The sequence below is a fragment of the Momordica charantia genome (genome assembly GCF_013281855.1).
Source record: "Momordica charantia cultivar OHB3-1 chromosome 3 unlocalized genomic scaffold, Mcharantia_2.0 BLBB01000003.1, whole genome shotgun sequence".
In the NCBI taxonomy this organism is placed as follows: domain Eukaryota; kingdom Viridiplantae; phylum Streptophyta; class Magnoliopsida; order Cucurbitales; family Cucurbitaceae; genus Momordica; species Momordica charantia.
The window spans coordinates 16960301-16978661 of record NW_028275161.1 but is presented as its reverse complement, the minus strand read 5'-3'; the positions used below and the strand labels follow the sequence as shown (position 1 = coordinate 16978661).

General features: G+C 33.1%; 2 protein-coding genes across 3 annotated transcripts; both read right to left on the bottom strand.

Annotated features, from left to right (window-relative positions):
• Positions 1 to 261: 261 nt before the first annotated feature.
• On the bottom strand, positions 262 to 9070 carry LOC111012608 (E3 ubiquitin-protein ligase COP1). 2 transcript variants are annotated; one of them, XM_022286813.2, is made up of 13 exons: positions 8516 to 9069; positions 6817 to 6894; positions 6505 to 6660; positions 5843 to 6199; positions 4509 to 4666; positions 4335 to 4400; positions 3819 to 3897; positions 2884 to 3039; positions 2689 to 2787; positions 2124 to 2228; positions 1768 to 1947; positions 900 to 1010; positions 262 to 805 (listed from the first exon to the last, which is right to left on the bottom strand). In XM_022286813.2, exons 1-13 carry the CDS (start codon positions 8885 to 8887, stop codon positions 635 to 637), a joined length of 2088 nt encoding a protein of 695 aa, XP_022142505.1. In that variant the 5' UTR covers positions 8888 to 9069; the 3' UTR covers positions 262 to 634. The 2 variants fall into 2 exon arrangements, with proteins under 2 accessions (XP_022142505.1, XP_087977818.1); XM_088121692.1 differs by lacking the exon at positions 2124 to 2228 and having other exon boundaries at positions 8516 to 9070.
• Positions 9071 to 11923: 2853 nt separating this feature from the next.
• IM (Alternative oxidase family protein) lies at positions 11924 to 15834 on the bottom strand. Its single transcript, XM_022286996.2, has 9 exons — positions 15512 to 15834; positions 15050 to 15239; positions 14812 to 14905; positions 14236 to 14351; positions 13841 to 13949; positions 13457 to 13525; positions 13276 to 13347; positions 13154 to 13201; positions 11924 to 12431 (listed from the first exon to the last, which is right to left on the bottom strand). Exons 1-9 carry the CDS (start codon positions 15658 to 15660, stop codon positions 12202 to 12204), a joined length of 1077 nt encoding a protein of 358 aa, XP_022142688.1. The 5' UTR covers positions 15661 to 15834; the 3' UTR covers positions 11924 to 12201.
• Positions 15835 to 18361: the final 2527 nt, after the last annotated feature.

The following is an 18361-nucleotide window of genomic DNA, read 5'->3' as shown; positions in this document are numbered from 1 at the left end:
AATGTATGCTGAATGTAGAATCTTATTGATATTTCTATCAATACTTGCATGAAGTTGAGACATACTCTATTCATTTCAATATTTAAAACCTTTTTATAGGGTATTGAGACAGAATTTTATTTAAAATGGGGTCGAAATTGAGTTGGTGAAAAACCAACTATTCCGATTTTTTGTTTTTCTAGTGCAAGTAGAACTTTGAGCCTCCAACCTCGTAAAAGAATAGATACCTTAAACGTGAAACTATGCTAAAAAAACGCAAGATAATATCCAAATTTCTTCATTGACTTTACATAACTTTTAAGTCTTTAACAAATATCCCTATTTGTCTCTCCCAATCAAAAGTCCAGTGAAAATATACAAACATTTGCAGTTTCCAAACTATGTATGAACATTTCTCCAACAAATAGCCCATTCCCACTAAATATAGCCATGCCAAAAAAGAAAGAAAAGAAAAAAGGGAAAAAAATCTTAGTGTTGCATAATCAACCCTTTCACAGATGTTGAATGAAAACCAAATTTAAGAGCTGATTATAACTTGAAGTGGTATTTCACCATATACACAGATTGAAGGCATGAAACTTCAGTACCTGCTTTTTCATTTTTCTTTGTCTCAAGACATTTCTAATGTTGCGATTCAGGGTGCAAGAACCAGCACTTTGATAGTTCCCTGGCTGTTTGCTGTTAAAATTGTTGGGCTATCACTCTTCCAACAAACAGCACTTATGAAATATGAACCTGCATCTTCATCATTATCTTCCAAATCTGAGGAACTAAACCTATGCCAAGCCATTGGTTTCGATATTGCCTGCAAGTAAATCCCGTCGATCTCAACCAATCGTCTTTATCACAAGGAAAATATAGCAGCCAATATAAGATGTTGATAGGAAAGAAATGATAACCTTGTGATAAATGAAAACTTCATTTGTTTCACTGCCACATGCTATGTACTCACTATTTACTGTTAGACCCACAAAATTCTTCTCGTTCGTGTGTCCTCGATACACACACAGCTGAAATAATAAAGAGACGAATCAGTGCGAATATACGGTAACCAGTATGAATATATATGTTAGTTCTCCCAATTGCCAACTTCACATCATAATGTACATTCTAAATTTTCTTATCAGAGAAATGAACGGTTTTAAACTTAAAGAGATCTGAGAGGAGGGAGGGAGCGAGAGGAAAAAGGGGTCTAAGCCATAACAATGACAGGATTCCTAGTTCCAGTATGCACAAATAATCACATCATGTTTTCCTGAAAATATTTGAGTCTAGCAACTTTTCACATGGTTTTATGTTTAGGTTTTCAGACCTGGTGTGTAAATTCCCAAAGATTACGAGTCAATATTTCAGGTAAAAAATAGCAAAGACAAATTAGAACTCAATTAGTTTTTTTATAATAAGTTGTGAGTGTCCAGACCAGCTAACGTACACCTTGACTATTCTCATGGGACAAGTGTCTGACCATACTATATTTAGTTGCCAAGGTAACTCTTAGGATATTAAATTATAAGTAGGTAACCGACGTGGTTTAAACTCATTCCCTGCAAGCTCCTACCATTTACATTGGCACTTGTTAACCTCAAAGTCAGCCCAGGATGGTGAATTTCAACTCAACTAGTAATTCTACTAAATCAAGAGAAAATATACTAGGCCAAGAAAGACTAACGAGAGACAAAAAGAAGAGGGGGTAAAGGAGCACAATTTTCATAAAGATTTAACTTCAATTTGGATGTCAATAGACAACATATCAAGAAGATGACTCACAGGCATATTTTCCTTTACATCCCATAATCGCAGAGTGCTGTCAGTCGAAGCAGAAGCGAGTTCATTGTTCGACAAGAATTTCACGTAAGAAACAGCTTTCTTATGGCCATTAAAAACATGCAGAGGTTGGCTGATATTTCTCAAGTCGTAATAGTGGATATTATGATCTGCAGAACCCACCTGAAAAAACTCAAGTATTAGGGAGAGAAGGATTTGCTAAACTGTGCAAGCAAAGGTTGATCAGGATTGTCAGAAAAGCTTTGGTTAAAAGGAATCATCATACACACAGAAACGAACAAAGATAATTTCAGTTCAGTGTTTATGATATTTGTATTAAGAGAGAAAAATAGACATACAGCCACATATAAGCTAGATCCTGGGTTGTACTTGACAGAGCAAACATTTGCTTTCATGTCAATGTTGAACAGACTATTTTCTTGTCTTGTGCACCAAATTTTGACCTGTTAAAGGAGAGAAGCACCTGAGATAGTCTCATACAAAACATACTGAACAGAACCTAGTTTTGTAAATTGGTGTTAGTAAGCAGAATGTAACTTGTTTCAGAAAAGACCACCCAGAACTGACCAAACTATTAATCAGACCCAGAGCTGAGTGATGCCCCATTGTATTGGGCTATTTCTACAAATCATGTTTACCTGTGACAGTTTCAGTATGGATCTAAAATTAAACGGTGTATTAACAGATACGACTCAACAAAGGATAGCATCTTCCAAGTGCCACAGTTGATGAGTCAAATATTCTTTGCTATAAAGTGAATCATTGAAAAGGTTGAAAATTATGCATCACAGAAATTAGGGAATTGCTGGTTGACCCTCACTTATGGCCCATCAATCACAAATCCAATTTCTAAGATCAATAATTTTCACCAACTCAAAAAGAGTGTTTTCTTCAGTAAAATACCTTACAGTCATCACTGCCAGATACAAGCATGGAAGGTTCAGAACGTGAAAAATCAACGCTCCAAGCTCGTTTTTCATGTTCTTCATACTCCATAACACTCTAAAAGGAAAAGAGCCTGTTAAAAAAGAGAAACATGACCAAATAATGGAGACAACCAACAAGCTAAGAAAACTTTTGATGGATAATGGCCACCACCTGACGTGTATTTACATCCCAAACAGTTACTATTCCTTCATAATCACTACTAGCAATATGACTTTTTGTGTATTTATTCCAGCTCAAGCAGCTAAGTTTTGACCGTGTGGACATCTCCACAGCAGGAAAGTGAACATCTGTAGGTTCATTTACGACCTGGAAACAAGAAGTACTATCAATAATTTATAAACATACATATAAAAACAAAATTGGGATACAGGTATAACATGTGGCCATTCGCTATAACATAAACATTTTGTGTTGTTGTGAACTGTGTTCAGTCAGGCCCTTCACTCATAGATGATCAATGCAAAACCACAATAATTTAAACTTAAAGATATAAGTTGCATTAACCAATAATTTTCAGTTAAGCACTACATTCAAATATGAATTTTCTGATATTTTACTTGTTATTAACTTACTAATAAAACAAGTTTCAGGATTTATATCAAGAAAAATAATAAACAAACCACATCAATTAATACTATGATCCAATCCACTAGTATTGACCAAATTAATATTAAGTCCTAAAATATTAAATTAAATTTGAAAACCAACAAGTCAAAACATATTAAAAAGATTAGTACAAATCAAGGTGTCCTTGCTAAAGTGCACTGAGTATTAAACTTCCATCAATTAATTCAAAAAATTTGCATAAGTTTCCATTCCAAGATTTTTGGGATGGCATTTTCATAACATCTGTATGCAAATGTTCCATGGATTGACTCTTACATATAAGTTTCACCAAACAAATGAAAGGGAATATTAACTTACAGGACAAACAAATTGCGACAGTTCTCTGAAGTGTGAAATAAATTTTTGGACATGAAATCAGTGTCACCATCTTCTACATCCAATTGACAAGTTTTCTTATGAAGTCTTTCTAGCAAGTAAGACCGTTGTGGCTTCTCAACGAATAACCATTAAATGCTTACCGAGCTAAACTCAAAAACCTTGATGCAACGGGAAACACCAGCAGTTGCAAAGAACTCGTCATCACGATCAAACTCTATACTGAAACAAGAATGACATGATTATCATTTCCGAATTTTAACAACTCAAACAAACCCTAAAGAAAATGAATATGCATTTATCTCAGAAAAGGATAGAGATGGTGATGGAAGAAGGTTCAAAGTAATTCACGAAAATAATAGTGAATAACAAGAATCTCATTATTCCAAGATCCTTGACACTTGCATGTCCATCATTATTGAGTTGTGAGGAAAAGGTTTGAGGTAGCTTAGGGCAAAAAATAACTTCAAGTTTGACTAAACTTATTTTTGAATTAAACCAAATATCCATAGGCTCAATATACCATGATAAATAAAGTGTATAAAGATTAAACTAAGTTTAAGAATGATTAAAAACCCTGTAAAAGAATCACTCCAGCAGAATCTCCCAAACCAAAGGAGTTTAATGTCAATGTATTAGTGTGAACAACAATCACTCACCTTGATACAATATTTGCAGAATGAAAAAGATCACCATGTCGAAGTTCCGCAATGACTCTCAATCGGCTAATCCATTAGACCATGTCATAAGACAGAAGTAAATAAATTAGGGCAATCAACACTCACAAGAGAAACCAATGCCAATTAATTAAAATAAGTAAATAAAAGTTGTACCTATATCGCATAAATGAAGTTAGTACAGACTGAAAATCATCAAGAGCAGGATTGTAACTTTCTCCGCTGTTGAACTTTGTATCTCTATCTTCTTGTTTATACAATTGCTTCCTCCAATTTCGTCGTTTTTGCAGATAGCAGTCTTGCAGTTCATTAAACTATATGAAAAGACAGGTCCTAAATGTCAATAATTGTATCAAACAGTAAGGTAGGCACTCCATTTCTGATTAACAATGTTTTTTTTTAAATATATTTTTTAAAAACCTAAAGATCAATTGACATAATAGCATTGCTGCGTGAATTTAATCAGCACAGAAAAACTAGACATTTTCTAATTTCAAAAATAAATAAATAAATCAATTTGGCTCAATAACAAAATGCAAGAAAAAGGAAATAACGTAGAGCTGCATCAAAATAGAAGTCTGTTGAATTATAAAAAGGAGTAGTCTTCAGCAAGTTATAAAGAATTCCTTCGTCCTAATCCATTGATCACCCTTTTCTTATTGTATACTTGTTACATAGTTTCCCCATTCATTTCCTCTTTGCTCTAGGTGACGTTTCCTAGTCCCTCTCCTTTTTTTAGAAAATAATTAAGGGCCCAAATCTTTCTTTTTCTCCTGACCAGAAGCAATACACATTGTTGGGGGAGGTTTGGCCACCATTGGACAATTGAAATGAAAACAGAACACAAATATTAAAAAAAAGGCTAAGCAACTAAAAAGAATCAACAGTACAAGAAAATCTCCAACAATATAAACTTTCAGCAGAAGCGGAAACAACAGACTTGGCATCCCTAGTACAAAAAGAAATAGTAAAATGTGCACTATGCTCCAAGCATTGTCAACATGAAAGCAACTCCCTAATTTTTTCTATCCTGTTACATCCACAAAACCTGCAAAATAGTTTAAATAGGACAAAACCTAAAAGAAAGCTTTTTCCAGGAGCCCTACCTTAAAAATCCAACCAAAAAGAAGATTCAAGTTTAGGAAGTGGAAAAAATTAAAAGATGCACATAACTTTTGAAAGGGTGCCATAAACAATGTAGCATCAAGGCATTCAATGATTGGATTAGTAAGAGAATTAGTTAAGAACTCGTGATAATATTTTCAAAAGTATACACCACTAGAACCAAGAAGCTGATCTCTACAATCTTCACAATAACCAACGAGAAATAACAATTTTGGGAGAATATTCATTAAGGAGGTCGAATAATCTATCTCCAGATTACTGAGATTTTGTTGACAGAAAGATGCCAATTTGAGTTTGATTAAGAAGCCAGACTGAACCATCATGATAGCTTTTCCATAGAGGTATACTTTAAATGAAAGTTTTACCTGTGTATGGACCCGCCTTTTATTTGCCACGGCTAGTCCAGATTGCGCAACAGAATGCAAATCTGAACCACAATAAGCATCTTTTCTAAGTGGTCCCTGGGAACCTAATTGAATCTTTACATCAGCTCTAGGGTTGGCTGAATTCCCAGAACTCATCCAGCCTTGTGACCGTTGAGTGCCACAATTAATTCCATTTCCATGCTTGTCGATCAATGACGACCGTGATTTTGTGGATACAGTGTCATCAACCAGCATTTTCATTTTCCCTGAGTACCGTTCTTTAGACCTATATAGTTCCAATCTCTGTTTCTCCACAGAGCTAATGTCTTCCTTAATATAGTGAAGATCAGCTTGTATCTACAATGGTAAAAAAATAAAAATAAAAATAAATTAACACAATTAACAAAAGTTTTGATCAATGAGAGATTCTATTTATATATCAAGAAAATACTTGGTACATGCACCACACTCAACTGGAACTTCTACCACACAAGTTATACATTCACAATACCCTTTAATACATGTGACCTAAACCTAAGCAGACTCCAACCAAGCCTTAGAAAAGACTTCTTTTTTGTTTTTTGATAAGATCACATAAAGTTTTTCTCATACGCAATCTTTAATAAGCAAGAAACAAACACAACAATTGAAGTAAAAGAGACCTCATTAAGCTCCTCAAGCTTTTGCTTTCTCAAACAATACAAGAAGCCAAGTAAAATTTGCATATTTGTCTCTGCTTCTTCTTGCTCCATCTTTCTTTTCTTCTCAGCAAGGAGGGTTACAAGTTCCTCCAGCTCCTTTATTGACATGTCACAGCCCTGATAAAGGTCAGGAGGAAAAACCAGCTTGTAAAATGAGGACAATGAAGGCATGGAGGGGGACTAATAATAGGAAGTACGTATTAAAATCAACACATTAAAATAGTAACTTACAATTCTGGAGGAAAAAAAAAACTGTAACACAATTATGCTGACCTTTTGTAATGCCTGATGAAGATATCCAAATGGGGATGTAGTCTTCTTTATCTGACGAGCAGAAGTTTTCTTTAACAACTGCAAAATTTGGTACACAAGTAAACATGAAGATGCATTTCAATGTTATAATTCAAGAATGCAATTATATAATGACACAGTCACTTAACATATAGTCAGAGACAGGGCCATAAAAAATTTTGGTTTCAGAGTAACATGAAGCTTCCAAACTATCACTCAAATTTTAGAGCCAAAATATCCAATTTGCCCAACATTTAGAAGATCTTGTCCAATAATTTCCTTTAATACATGATAATTGTCAGTTTACGTTAGGTCAACATGTGCATAGTTGCAATTGCATTACTAACATCCCTTCTAGATTGCAAATTTGAATCCCTGCCCCTTGATTTAATAGTAATATTCTCAGAAAAATTCATGTTGCTTTGCATTGTTGCATGATCATTCAGCTGAAATGATTAAATGGCCAAGGTATCATCAGCATAATTGAATAATTTACTATTGCATCAGATACTAGATATAAAAGCTTTACAATATTTTAGCATTAAGTTTAACTACTGCATAATGAAGATTTTAGGATCTTCTGTCATGTTGGTACAAAATGTGAAGCCATTGCTTAGCTGCTAGTCAAATGTTATGTTAAAATGTTATTTTGAATCATGTAATTCGCCACTTATTCTATGTCGATACCTATACTTTACCGAACCATCATGGGTGGCTCATTGGTCCAAAGAGGCTACGGTTAATTAAGAGAGAATGAGCTCAAACCCCATGATAGTCACCTACCTTAGGAATTAGTAATTCAGGACAGGTTTTCCTGTGAGATTAGTCGAGGTGCGTGTAAGCTAGCCTGGACACTCACGGATATAAAAAGGAAAAAAAAAAAGATACCTATACTTTGCCAGTCCCACTACTTGCAATTATAGTCTTTGTACTTTCAAACAAGTATAGGATTTGGTCCGAAATTCCCAATGGAAGGAACCCAAACTGTAGTTATTTCAAAGTATAAACATAAGTATCGGGACAAAAAAGGAGGAGTCGGATAAAATTTATCAAAAACTGTTGAAACAAATTTTCAATTTATGATTGTCATTAAGAAATATAAAGGTTTCCTGCATAGATGAAAACATTCATTTTCCACCTACTCTTCCATTGGTAGGTACCAAACTGTTCGTTAAGAATGTAAGGAATAGAAAAATCTAAGGGCAGAAATAAAATTTCACCCATAATTAAATGGCTTCATTATTAAATAAAATACCATTAAACAATGATTTCTTACAATACTGAAGGATCTCCAGTGCAACAACATTTTAAGCGGGACCAAAGTTTTACTCTCCAGAGTCAAATCTTAAGTACTTTGTCGCCCACACATATTTTACTAATATTAGAGTAACGTGTGATTTCAACTGGTATTCATATAAGCAAATCGGGACTGCGAGTAGTAACATTGAAAAATACCAAAACCTCTGTTTTAATGACAGGAGCCATTTAAATTTATAATAAATAATCAAGCCAATTCAGACATGAGATCAGAGAAACATAAATAAAATCTCTAAAAACTAACAATTCAAAATTGGAAAATCACATTTCCCATCAACCGCAAATACTATATACTTCCTGAAGCGGCCAAATTACGATCAACAAAAAGAATTCCAAAATCGATCATGAGCAGTGCACAGCGAACCTTATCGAGCAAAATATTGGGGAAAATACTGTTGCTCCTGAGGAAGTGACCGCAACAAGGGCAATCGCTCTTATTCCGAAGGTGAGTCACGATACACATGTAGCAGAAGCTATGTCCACAGGTAGTGAGGAACGCGTCCTTGATGATCTGCATGCATATGGGGCACAGCATATCCTTGTCCAAATCCTCGGAGTTGGCCTCAGACGCAGTCGCATTCAGCTCTCCCGCTTCCAGCTCAGCAGCCATTGCTTCCGGCGGCGGCGGCGGAGGAGGAGGAAGCGGAGGCGGAGGAGGAGGCGGCGCGGTGGAGTCGGCGGCGGAGGGCTCGGTTTTGACAGTAGGAACCAGAGGTGCCATTGAACCGCCTCCCATAACTGCTGCTCCTCCGTGTGAAGATATTTTGGAGCGGCTACTCCAGAGCCTGAGAAATTCTTGTGGCTGCCATTGAAGGAGGAGAGAATGAGGATTAAAGAAGGGAGGGGAAGGGGTAGGTGATGCCGTACGGAGGAAGAAAAAGAGGGAATCAAAAGATGAAAATCTCTGGGTTCCGTTTGGCTTTGGCGTCGCTTTTTGTTTTCGGACAGATATTTTGTGAGGGCCAAAACTGCCCACGTTAGGCGGGAGATTTCTTTGTGTTTATTTTATTAATTAATTATTATTAATTCATTCATTAATTCCATTTTTTTAATAATATTATATGTTAAAAAATTAAAATCAATTGGTTAGATGCATGCATGGTTGTAGGTTTTTTTTTTTTTGTGTGTCAAGTAAAACCGGTTACGGGGTACCAAACCTCTTGCCTCGAAAAAATTAGTACATATCAAACATCGTTCTCGTAGGCCATGCATGATTATAGTTATTCTACTTATGGTATTAAATATTCATTATCAATACTTTTATGTATCTATGGATTCGACATCAACTTAAGAGGTAATAAATTGAAATTTATATCATATTAGAAAAAATTAACAAAATATGAAAAATATTATCATTAATATATACATAATATCGCAAGAGATTATCAGTTTGAATCTCATTTCCAAGTATTAATATATATATATATATAATCAATTTTTAACTTATTTGAAAATAGAAAAATGTTTATCCATTAATTTAGATATTTTTTAATTTCTTTAACATTTACATAAATATTCATCCACGTCAGTATTTTATCGATATTTCCATGAAATTGATATCTTGAGATTTTCATTGGAATCGAGGTTTAAAACCTTTACTATTTTCGATCAGTGATGATGATTTTCTTCTCAATAACATATTTAATCGTGAATCAAATCAATCACTTTTGATTTTCTTAAAATTATTGGAAGAGACATTTATCTATTAGTTGATAGAAGAACTAGTTTTTAGTCATCACACCGACAAATTTAATAACAACAATCTAATAATGAATTTTGACCAATAGCAAATTGTGAGGTCACAAATGACCCGTGTTGTCTAATTAAATTATAAGATATGAAAATTGGCAAATCAAATAAGATGATCGAGTCCAAAGCTAAATAATCTCAACTCTACTCGTGGAAATTGGGTCAAAACTCAAATAAAATCCAAAATTCATTAAAAGTTGGATAGAAAAGATCAGTTTAAAAATTGGGTTCAAATTCAATCGAATCTAAAGCTCAAATTAGCTCAAATCTAACCGATCGATCAAAAGTTAACTGAACTCAGACCCACGAAAGACATGAAAAACTTCATAAATAGAGAGTTTTTCTCTCACTTGAGAGGGGGAACATTTTCAAGAAAGCTTGTGACATCCAACCTTCGAGTCGAGCTAGAGAGAGAGACTAAATTTCATTAAAAAAGTTAGTGTGAACCAATACATTTATTTTAAATTGTAAACCTAACCAATAATACTTCAGTTTCAAAAATGTAAAAGTTAACGTCACAAATAAATTGTCTTGGCTGAACAATACAGTGATCTGTACAAAACTCGAATCCAATACCTCGTGGTAAACGATATGACAAGGACCAAGATTATTGCCACTACATCATCTATATAGGAACCACTCGACAATAAAATTCAAAACATATACATTTTTTTAAAATATTGTTATAAATGTTTTCTCCCTTTAGCATTGTTTTGTTTATTTATAGAGTATCATTAGCCTTGTTGATATTGTTGTATGATTATTTCTTTGGAAATTTACAATAAAAGAAAAATAAATAAATAAAAGCTATAGTTAACATGTTAGCCTTGCAAAACAAAAACATATACGTATTTCTTAAGTACTTTGTCGCCCACATATATTTGACAAAAATCATTCCAATAAAAGTACTAATAATTTCAAACACCTTGTTGTCAAGGACGTAATCAAACCTTAGACTAAATAGCCCCTAAATAGCCATGAATCAATATCATTAATATAAGTTATAGAAGCTATATAGAATAAATGTAATATTCTAATTCATATAATGTTTGAGAGTAAGGGTAGACGAGTTATTTAAAATTATATATATATATATATATATAATTTATTTTTCAAAATAAACATCGAAGTGATACTTTAAAAGTCAATTTAAAGTGACTTTAAACTTTACTCAAATCAACTTTTTAATTTGCCAAACACAATCAATAGCAATGTAAGTGATTTTAACGGATCAACCACTGATGCGGATAGAGGCTAGCTAATGTCTCTCCAACTAGCTCTACCCTGGTCACAAGGTCAATAATAGGTCCAGTGGTTCTTCGACCTTTTGTTTTGGCATTAAAAAGTTGCAGCCAAAGATCACTCTTGTTATGGATATGAGAAAATCTCTATTAGGTTTTCCCCTCGATAAATAGAGGGAAAATACTTTGAGGTATGCTACAAATCTCTACTATTTGTTATGCTCACAATACCTGACACTTTATACTAAACTACTTCGTTCCTAACTTAAGCATCAGAGCCTGTGTGGCAACAGCCATGTTGGTCTTAGTGTTATTCTGTTTTGCAGGTCTCGTTATCCTTTTATTATAGAATATTGGTGCGAATATTGACGGAACCCTAAGAAGCCAAATTTCTGCATCAACAACTCTCAAACACACACTTAAACTAATTTAAACAAACAACCACTTGGATCAATAACATTTAACCCACCCCATTATTTTACTTAAACAGACTCATGAATTCATTAAACATATAGCTCATTCCAACTAAACAATCTGCTCCACGACTCATCCCAAAAAGCAAGTTTGTTTCATTCATCCTACTGACTCATCATACTTTAAGATGATCAGTTTACAACCTTCAATCATACCTAATATTTTGATAACTACTCCTCCATTACAATGATTATTTTTGTGTCCAAAGATAGAATTCCAAACAGAAAGTTCAATACATATTGAATGGCTTAAAACGAAGTTCAAACAAAGAAGTTCCAAACAAAGCTAAATAAAAAGAACTACAGGAATTATGAAGGGACAAAGATATATTCAAGGAGACTTTTTCTCACCTAATTTATCAGAGAATTCTCAAAGCTCAAAGAAAACTATGGTTTTATTTTCTTTGGCATCGCTACAAATAACACTCGAACTTCTTTATAATTCGCATAATCCTCGTATTACAAAGATAATCAACCTATTTATGGACCTTGGATACCTTCTCTTATATGAAGGTGTGAGAGATGTTTGCTATGTGTGAATCTAGTGAAACTACATGTTCTTTCTATGTGATATTTGTACATATATATCATAATTTTTGCTTTACCGGAGGGGAAGTAGTGACAGCTTTCTTTATACAGTCTACAATGCCTTCACAGTCTGCTTCAGGAAGGTTGCAGAGTGGCTCGTCGTCTTCAGGAGAGCTCTCTGAATAAGAATGTGGGGACCGCAGATTCCCGTGCGATTGACAGGCTCTCATGGTCTTGCAGTGCTCGGCTTCGTCGTCTCTTATGTTCAAGAATACATCGTACAAGCTCTCTAGATAACAAGAAAATGGTAAAGAATTTTAATGAGGTTATCTTATAAAATACATCTCTGCTACAATGCGTTGATAGAACCCAAACAAATGAAATAGATGGAAAGATAAAAGAACAACAATAAATATCAATTAATTCGAGAGACTTGGACTTTCTCCTCTCTCAAGTATTCTTACTTACGTGTAGACCACACTAAACAATAATAGCCTACCTCAATCATTTCTTGCTCACTCTATTTCTATAACAAATCTCCCTAACAACTTCCTTGTTTAATTCCTAATATACTCTTAATACCCTAATAACATTTATAGTTCTATTCTAATAACATTTCTATGTTTATAGGGGTTGACTTGAAAAGTTTATCCCTTCATTTATCAATTTCTGGGGTGCATGTAAATTTATATTACTTTCTAACACATGCAACAGATCCAACGGGACCGACTTGCATCTACATCAACTATTACGTATTATAGAATCTCCCAGTAATTTAAAAGCTCGCTTAATAAACTGAAAGGAGTTTAAAACTTCCTAGGCTATAAAGATAAAAAGAAAAGAAAAAGAATCAAATACATGCGCTGCGAGCTTCTACACTTCTCCTATTTTTTCCAACCATTTTTTTGGAAAAAGAAAATCTTCTTGTTTAAGACATGCCTTCATGGCTGTTTTATATTATGATATATTGGACTATGAACCACAGCAACTTAAGAATATTTCAAAATTTACCTATTTTTGGTCTTCGTGATTTGGGAGCTCTGGAAGTTTGAAACTCATCTGCATGAAATCAATTTGTTAATGCCAGTTTGAACAGAAAGAACTGTGCGTGTGGTTAGAAAGGTGGAAATTACCAAATAGGTATAAATCTCCTTCAGTATAATATTTCACAGCAACCTCAGGAGCAGGCAATTTTTTCAACTCCTCTATGGATAAACACAAGGAATGGAACACATCAGAACGATATTCTCATTCGAAATACAATGGTAACTAGAGGAAAATCAAGATCAGTAACATCCACTGCAACCAACATACCTCCTTGGGCTTTTATAAATTTATCATAAGTTGAAAATGCGTGGCTTTCAACACATTCAGAAAAGTGATCTGCAGTAAGAACAATATCCATAGAGAAAGATGTCATTAAAAGTTCAATGCAAAAAACTTGAAGATGTTAAAGCATAGCAGAAGCATAAAGGTGTCCCGAAGTAACTAGCCACTTTATATTGATGTACGCAAGAACTGATGCCAAACGGGGAATTTTTTTCAATGCCTTTCTTAGTTTTACAAAGTAGGAAAGCCATGCCAGTTTTCTGTTTACTTCGTAAGTTATTACAGTTTCAAAAGTGAACTGAACAGGAGCAAAACATGATGCGAGAAAGAGAGTATATGCGGCTGTAAGTTTACAGCTTCGATACTTACATGCCATTCTTGGGCTAACCATGTACATAAATACTGTCATAAAATAATATGCAACAGCAATATGTTGAGCAAGAAAGCGATCGAACCACCAATCATTACCCCCCAATTCCTGCACTCAAGTCAGAAAAGTGCATTAATTCAATAATTCAATCTCCAAATGGGTGCACAAACTTAAATAATTCATAGAGATGATTGAAAAGGAAAATCTTGTAGGAAATAGTAAATTCTTATGTCAGCCTTCATCTATCATCAATACAGGCCTGCAACATGCTGGGACAAACCAAAAATGGAATACTGCTAACTATAATCAGGATGAAATCATGAAATCTCCTAGGGGCAACATAAGGAGAAGGATATTATGTGCAGTTTAAAGGAAGCCCAAGATAATATTTTACCTCCATGATTAACAAGTGGTGCATCTCATTCCAGCTTTCAGCAAAATGAACTTTCAGATAATCAGCTCTTCTCCACCAACCAAAACTTTCATACATATGCAGAACCGACAGAAATGCTGCAATTTAAAGGGAGGTGTTAAAAACAATTACAAACTATATACTAACATCCTCAACCTCAAATAAAATCCACAGGAGCTGTACAATCTGGCTCCAAAATTAAAATTATCTGTAAGATCAATTCTTTTAAATTGAACATCTATCTGCATATTTAGGAGAGAACTCAATTTCAGTGAATGAAAATGTTCTACGTTAGGAGTCATTAAATTATTTTTATAACCTGTAAAACTGCATTTAAATTACAGACTTAGCCAGAAACGAGAACAGAAGTCCTAGAAAATTAAAGATTATTATAGATTAGCTATGTTTCCAGGAAGCAAACAAGGCACATGTCCTGTTTGGACCTTCACAGGCACTAATTCTTGCAACTTGTTAGAGCGTGTAGCAACTCGAAAAGAAAGTTTCTAACATTGGCTAGGCTTGAAGTAAAATCAAGCTCAAGGTATCTTAAAACCTCACCAAAATAGGGAACCCTTGCAATAGTCTCCAACACAAAGAACCTCGCATAAGCTCTGTCGTGGTAAAATGCGTCAAGAATTCTTATTACTGAATCCTGGAAAGATTAGTAAAAAGGAGTCATGATAAAACAGATCAATTACTGCAGAACCGATAGTGCACAAACAAAGAGCATGCAGTTTGTTCAACGTAATCAGTTCTCTTCAACATGATAGTCGAAATTCGAATCAGCTGAGTTTACCGTGAGAAAAATATTAACAGATTGTTCAAACTTAATAACCCATTTATCCAATCCGTTAGAGGATGAACTTTCTGGTCCTTCCTTACTGACTCCTTCCCCTCCATCGACAGCCTTGGGAGGGCATGATTCCTCCACAACAACTTTTGGCTCATCTTCCTTCAGAACTGTTGCCAGCACACGACACGATTTTCTAGATCACCAATTACAGTTGATGAGACAATAAAATTGATGCAAATGATTGCATCAAAGAAATTTCTTAACCACGTCAACAAAAAACCAAAGAAATAAAATGAGATTGCGCTTAGTCTACAGAGCCCCAAATTCCCTAAAACCTAACGACAACCCAGTTCCAGAAATCAGTCCAAAACCCTTCTTCGCTCACTCGGAGACATCTAAACAAACACAAGTTATGACAATCTTTGACACTCCCGCTGTTCAAGAACCACTAACATGAACCCATACCTCGAAATCAAAGGGCGTGTAGAGAAGGAACGTCGAGAAAAAGAAGAGCCGATTCTGAAGGGGGCTATGCACTTGGTACTGCTTGGCTTCAATTCGACGGAGGAGATCGCAAACACCGCCGGAGACGAAGAAGACCAAGAAGTCGACATCGGCTAAACAGTGGGAACCGAAGAGATGGCGAGAATTCGGAATTCAAGCTGTGAATGGTGGGAGGGGGAACTGGGGAAGTATAAGGATGAACCGTCAACGAATTGTTAATCGGCAGTTGGCACTTTCCTGTGGCCATTTCCCTTCTTCGCCTCCCTCGATCACGAATTAATGCTATTTTCTATAATGTTTGTGTTTTTTTAGGCTAAATTACAAAATTGTCGTTCTAGTTTGGCCCCAATTTCAATCGAGTCCTTTCTGGAACCAGAAGTTCGAGTATGGTATGGTTGATTTTTATTTTTTATTTTTTATTAAAAATCACATTTGATTCTTTCATTTTCACTAAAATAATGATTTAATCTTTTTTTTTTTAAAGAAAGAAAGTAATGAAATAAGAATAAACAGACTTCAGTTCACTGTGGATTACATCAAAAAGCCAAAGAGGAGTAAAATGGAACCAATCAGACGAAATTCCTTCATTTATTGCTTTGTCCTTCCCGCTTGATTTTGATCCATGCAAACATGCTTGAACGACACAACTTTCTTCTCCTCTACAAGAAGAAGAGCTTCCTCAACGGTCCATATGATTTCTATAAGATCTAAATCTTGTCTCTTTAGAAGATGTATTGCTTGAACGGAATCCGATTCTAGATGGATGTGAGTGTGATCTTCTATGGTGATATATTATAGTCCTCTGATTATAGGGTGTTAATGTCAATTTTATCTTGAATGATACTGCAGCCAACTTTAATGTTCGCCTCTCTAATTTTTTATGATGCAACATAATCTCCCGATGTTTCTAGTTATGCTCCGAGATATATCCGTCTTTTATTTTTGACTTTGCTGATGTTTTTGAATTTTATTTTATAACGATTTAATCATGATATTTTCAAATGGATAACAAATTAATTATTAAACTAAATACGTAATAATTTAGTCTTAGCATAAAAATTTTCACCAAAATTAAGTGTCAAATTTTACCGTATATTAAATAGTTAATAAATTATTTTTATGGAATCAATTAAGAGATTCAGGGATGAAATTGAGACTACAAAAATATGAAGGGCAAATTTGAAATTAAACACAAATGTTAGTAACATTTTGTATAATTTATCAAAATATGTTATATTTATTTTTTAAAATTAAAAAGATAAAGATATACCCTAATAAATTTATATATTATTTTAAATGTTTTTTTGTCTACTTAAAAACACATCATTTTCAAAACTGTTTCTCGAACCTTCAAAATTTCATAATATTTGTAGCCAAGTAAAACTGATTATTACATTTACCTACTAATAGAGTAGTAATAATCAAATAAAGGAAAAAAAAACAAAGGGCGTTCATACATTCTTGTTTGGTGTTTATTATTTATCTTTTTCCATTTCTATTTATTATTTATTATTTCTTCATTTTAAAGTAAAACATAACTCCATTCGGCGGTTGTTCCTTATTGTTTATTGTTTTATTAAAAAGTAAATAGACATTTATTATTTATATTGCTCACTAATATTTTAGATTAAAAAAAAAGTACAAAGTTTTATATGGAATATAATTTTTCAAATATCCTAATAAATTTATATATTAATTTAAATGTTATTATACTTAAAAAAACACATCATGTTCAAAACTATTTCTCAAATCTTCAAAATTCGACTAATATTTCTAGGCCGGTCAGAAAATGATTATTACATTTACATTTTAATATAGTAATAATAAATATATATAAAGAAAAATAAAAATAAAGGGTGTTCGATAATGGTGTTTATTATTTATCATTTTTTATTTTCTATTTATTGTTATCGATTTTTCATTTTAAATAAAAAGCACAACTCTATTTAGTAGTTGTTCCTTCTTGTTTATTGTTTTATGAAAAAGTAAATGGACATTTAATATTTATTGTTCACCATATTAGCTTAAAAACATAAAAGTTTTATATGAAATATAATTTTTCAAATTAAATGTTCCATTTTTATGTAATAATATATATCATAATAAATTTATATATTAATTTAAATGTTATTTTATCTACTTAAAAAACTCATCGTTTCAAAACTATTTCTCACCCCTTCAAAATCGAGTAATATTTCTTGTCTAGTCAACAATAATTATTACATTTACCTTTTAATATAGTAATAATAAATATATAAAGAAAACAAAAAACAAAACGTGTTCAGTAACATTTATGTTTCATGTTTATTGTTTATCATTTGTTCATTTTAAATAAAAAGATAACTCCATTTGAAAATTATTCATGGTTTGTTTATTGTTTTATCAAAGAAAAAAAAGACCATTTATTATTTATTGTTGACTAAAATATTAGATTAAAGTAAGTACAAAGTTTTATCTGAGATATAAATTTTCAAATTAAATACTCAAACTTTTATGTAATATTTATTTTTTATACATGTATTTTAAATAAAAAATGATAAAATAATATTTTGACCTATATCTACAAAAAAATATATAGAAATTGGAAAAGCAAAGAATTTAAAATTCGTTTGGTAATATTTTCGTTTATTGTTTATTATTTATTAGGTATGTTTTAAGTTTATTTTTTTTTCATCTTTTTTAGCAACTAAAAATATAATTAAGTTTGACAATTGCTTATTATTATTAATATTATTTACACTAAGTAATAATTTATTGTTTTTTCAGCAAGCATTTTAAATTTTAAAATTAAAAATTTAATGAAAAATAAGT

Excerpts from the sequence above, each read along its gene's own strand:
- IM (XM_022286996.2), bottom strand. The coding sequence starts at position 15,660 with ATGTCGACTTCTTGGTCTTCTTCGTCTCCGGCGGTGTTTGCGATCTCC. Across the intron at positions 13,950-14,235 it reads ACCACTTGTTAATCATGGAG|GAATTGGGGGGTAATGATTG; the intron begins GTAAAATATTAT and ends ACTTGAGTGCAG. Across the intron at positions 13,526-13,840 it reads GGTTAGCCCAAGAATGGCAT|ATCACTTTTCTGAATGTGTT; the intron begins GTAAGTATCGAA and ends TTCTTACTGCAG.
- LOC111012608 (XM_022286813.2), bottom strand. The coding sequence starts at position 8,887 with ATGGGAGGCGGTTCAATGGCACCTCTGGTTCCTACTGTCAAAACCGAG. Across the intron at positions 4,667-5,842 it reads AAAGGCGGGTCCATACACAG|TTTAATGAACTGCAAGACTG; the intron begins GTAAAACTTTCA and ends CTTTTCATATAG. Across the intron at positions 1,011-1,767 it reads ATGTAAAGGAAAATATGCCT|CTGTGTGTGTATCGAGGACA; the intron begins GTGAGTCATCTT and ends TTATTATTTCAG.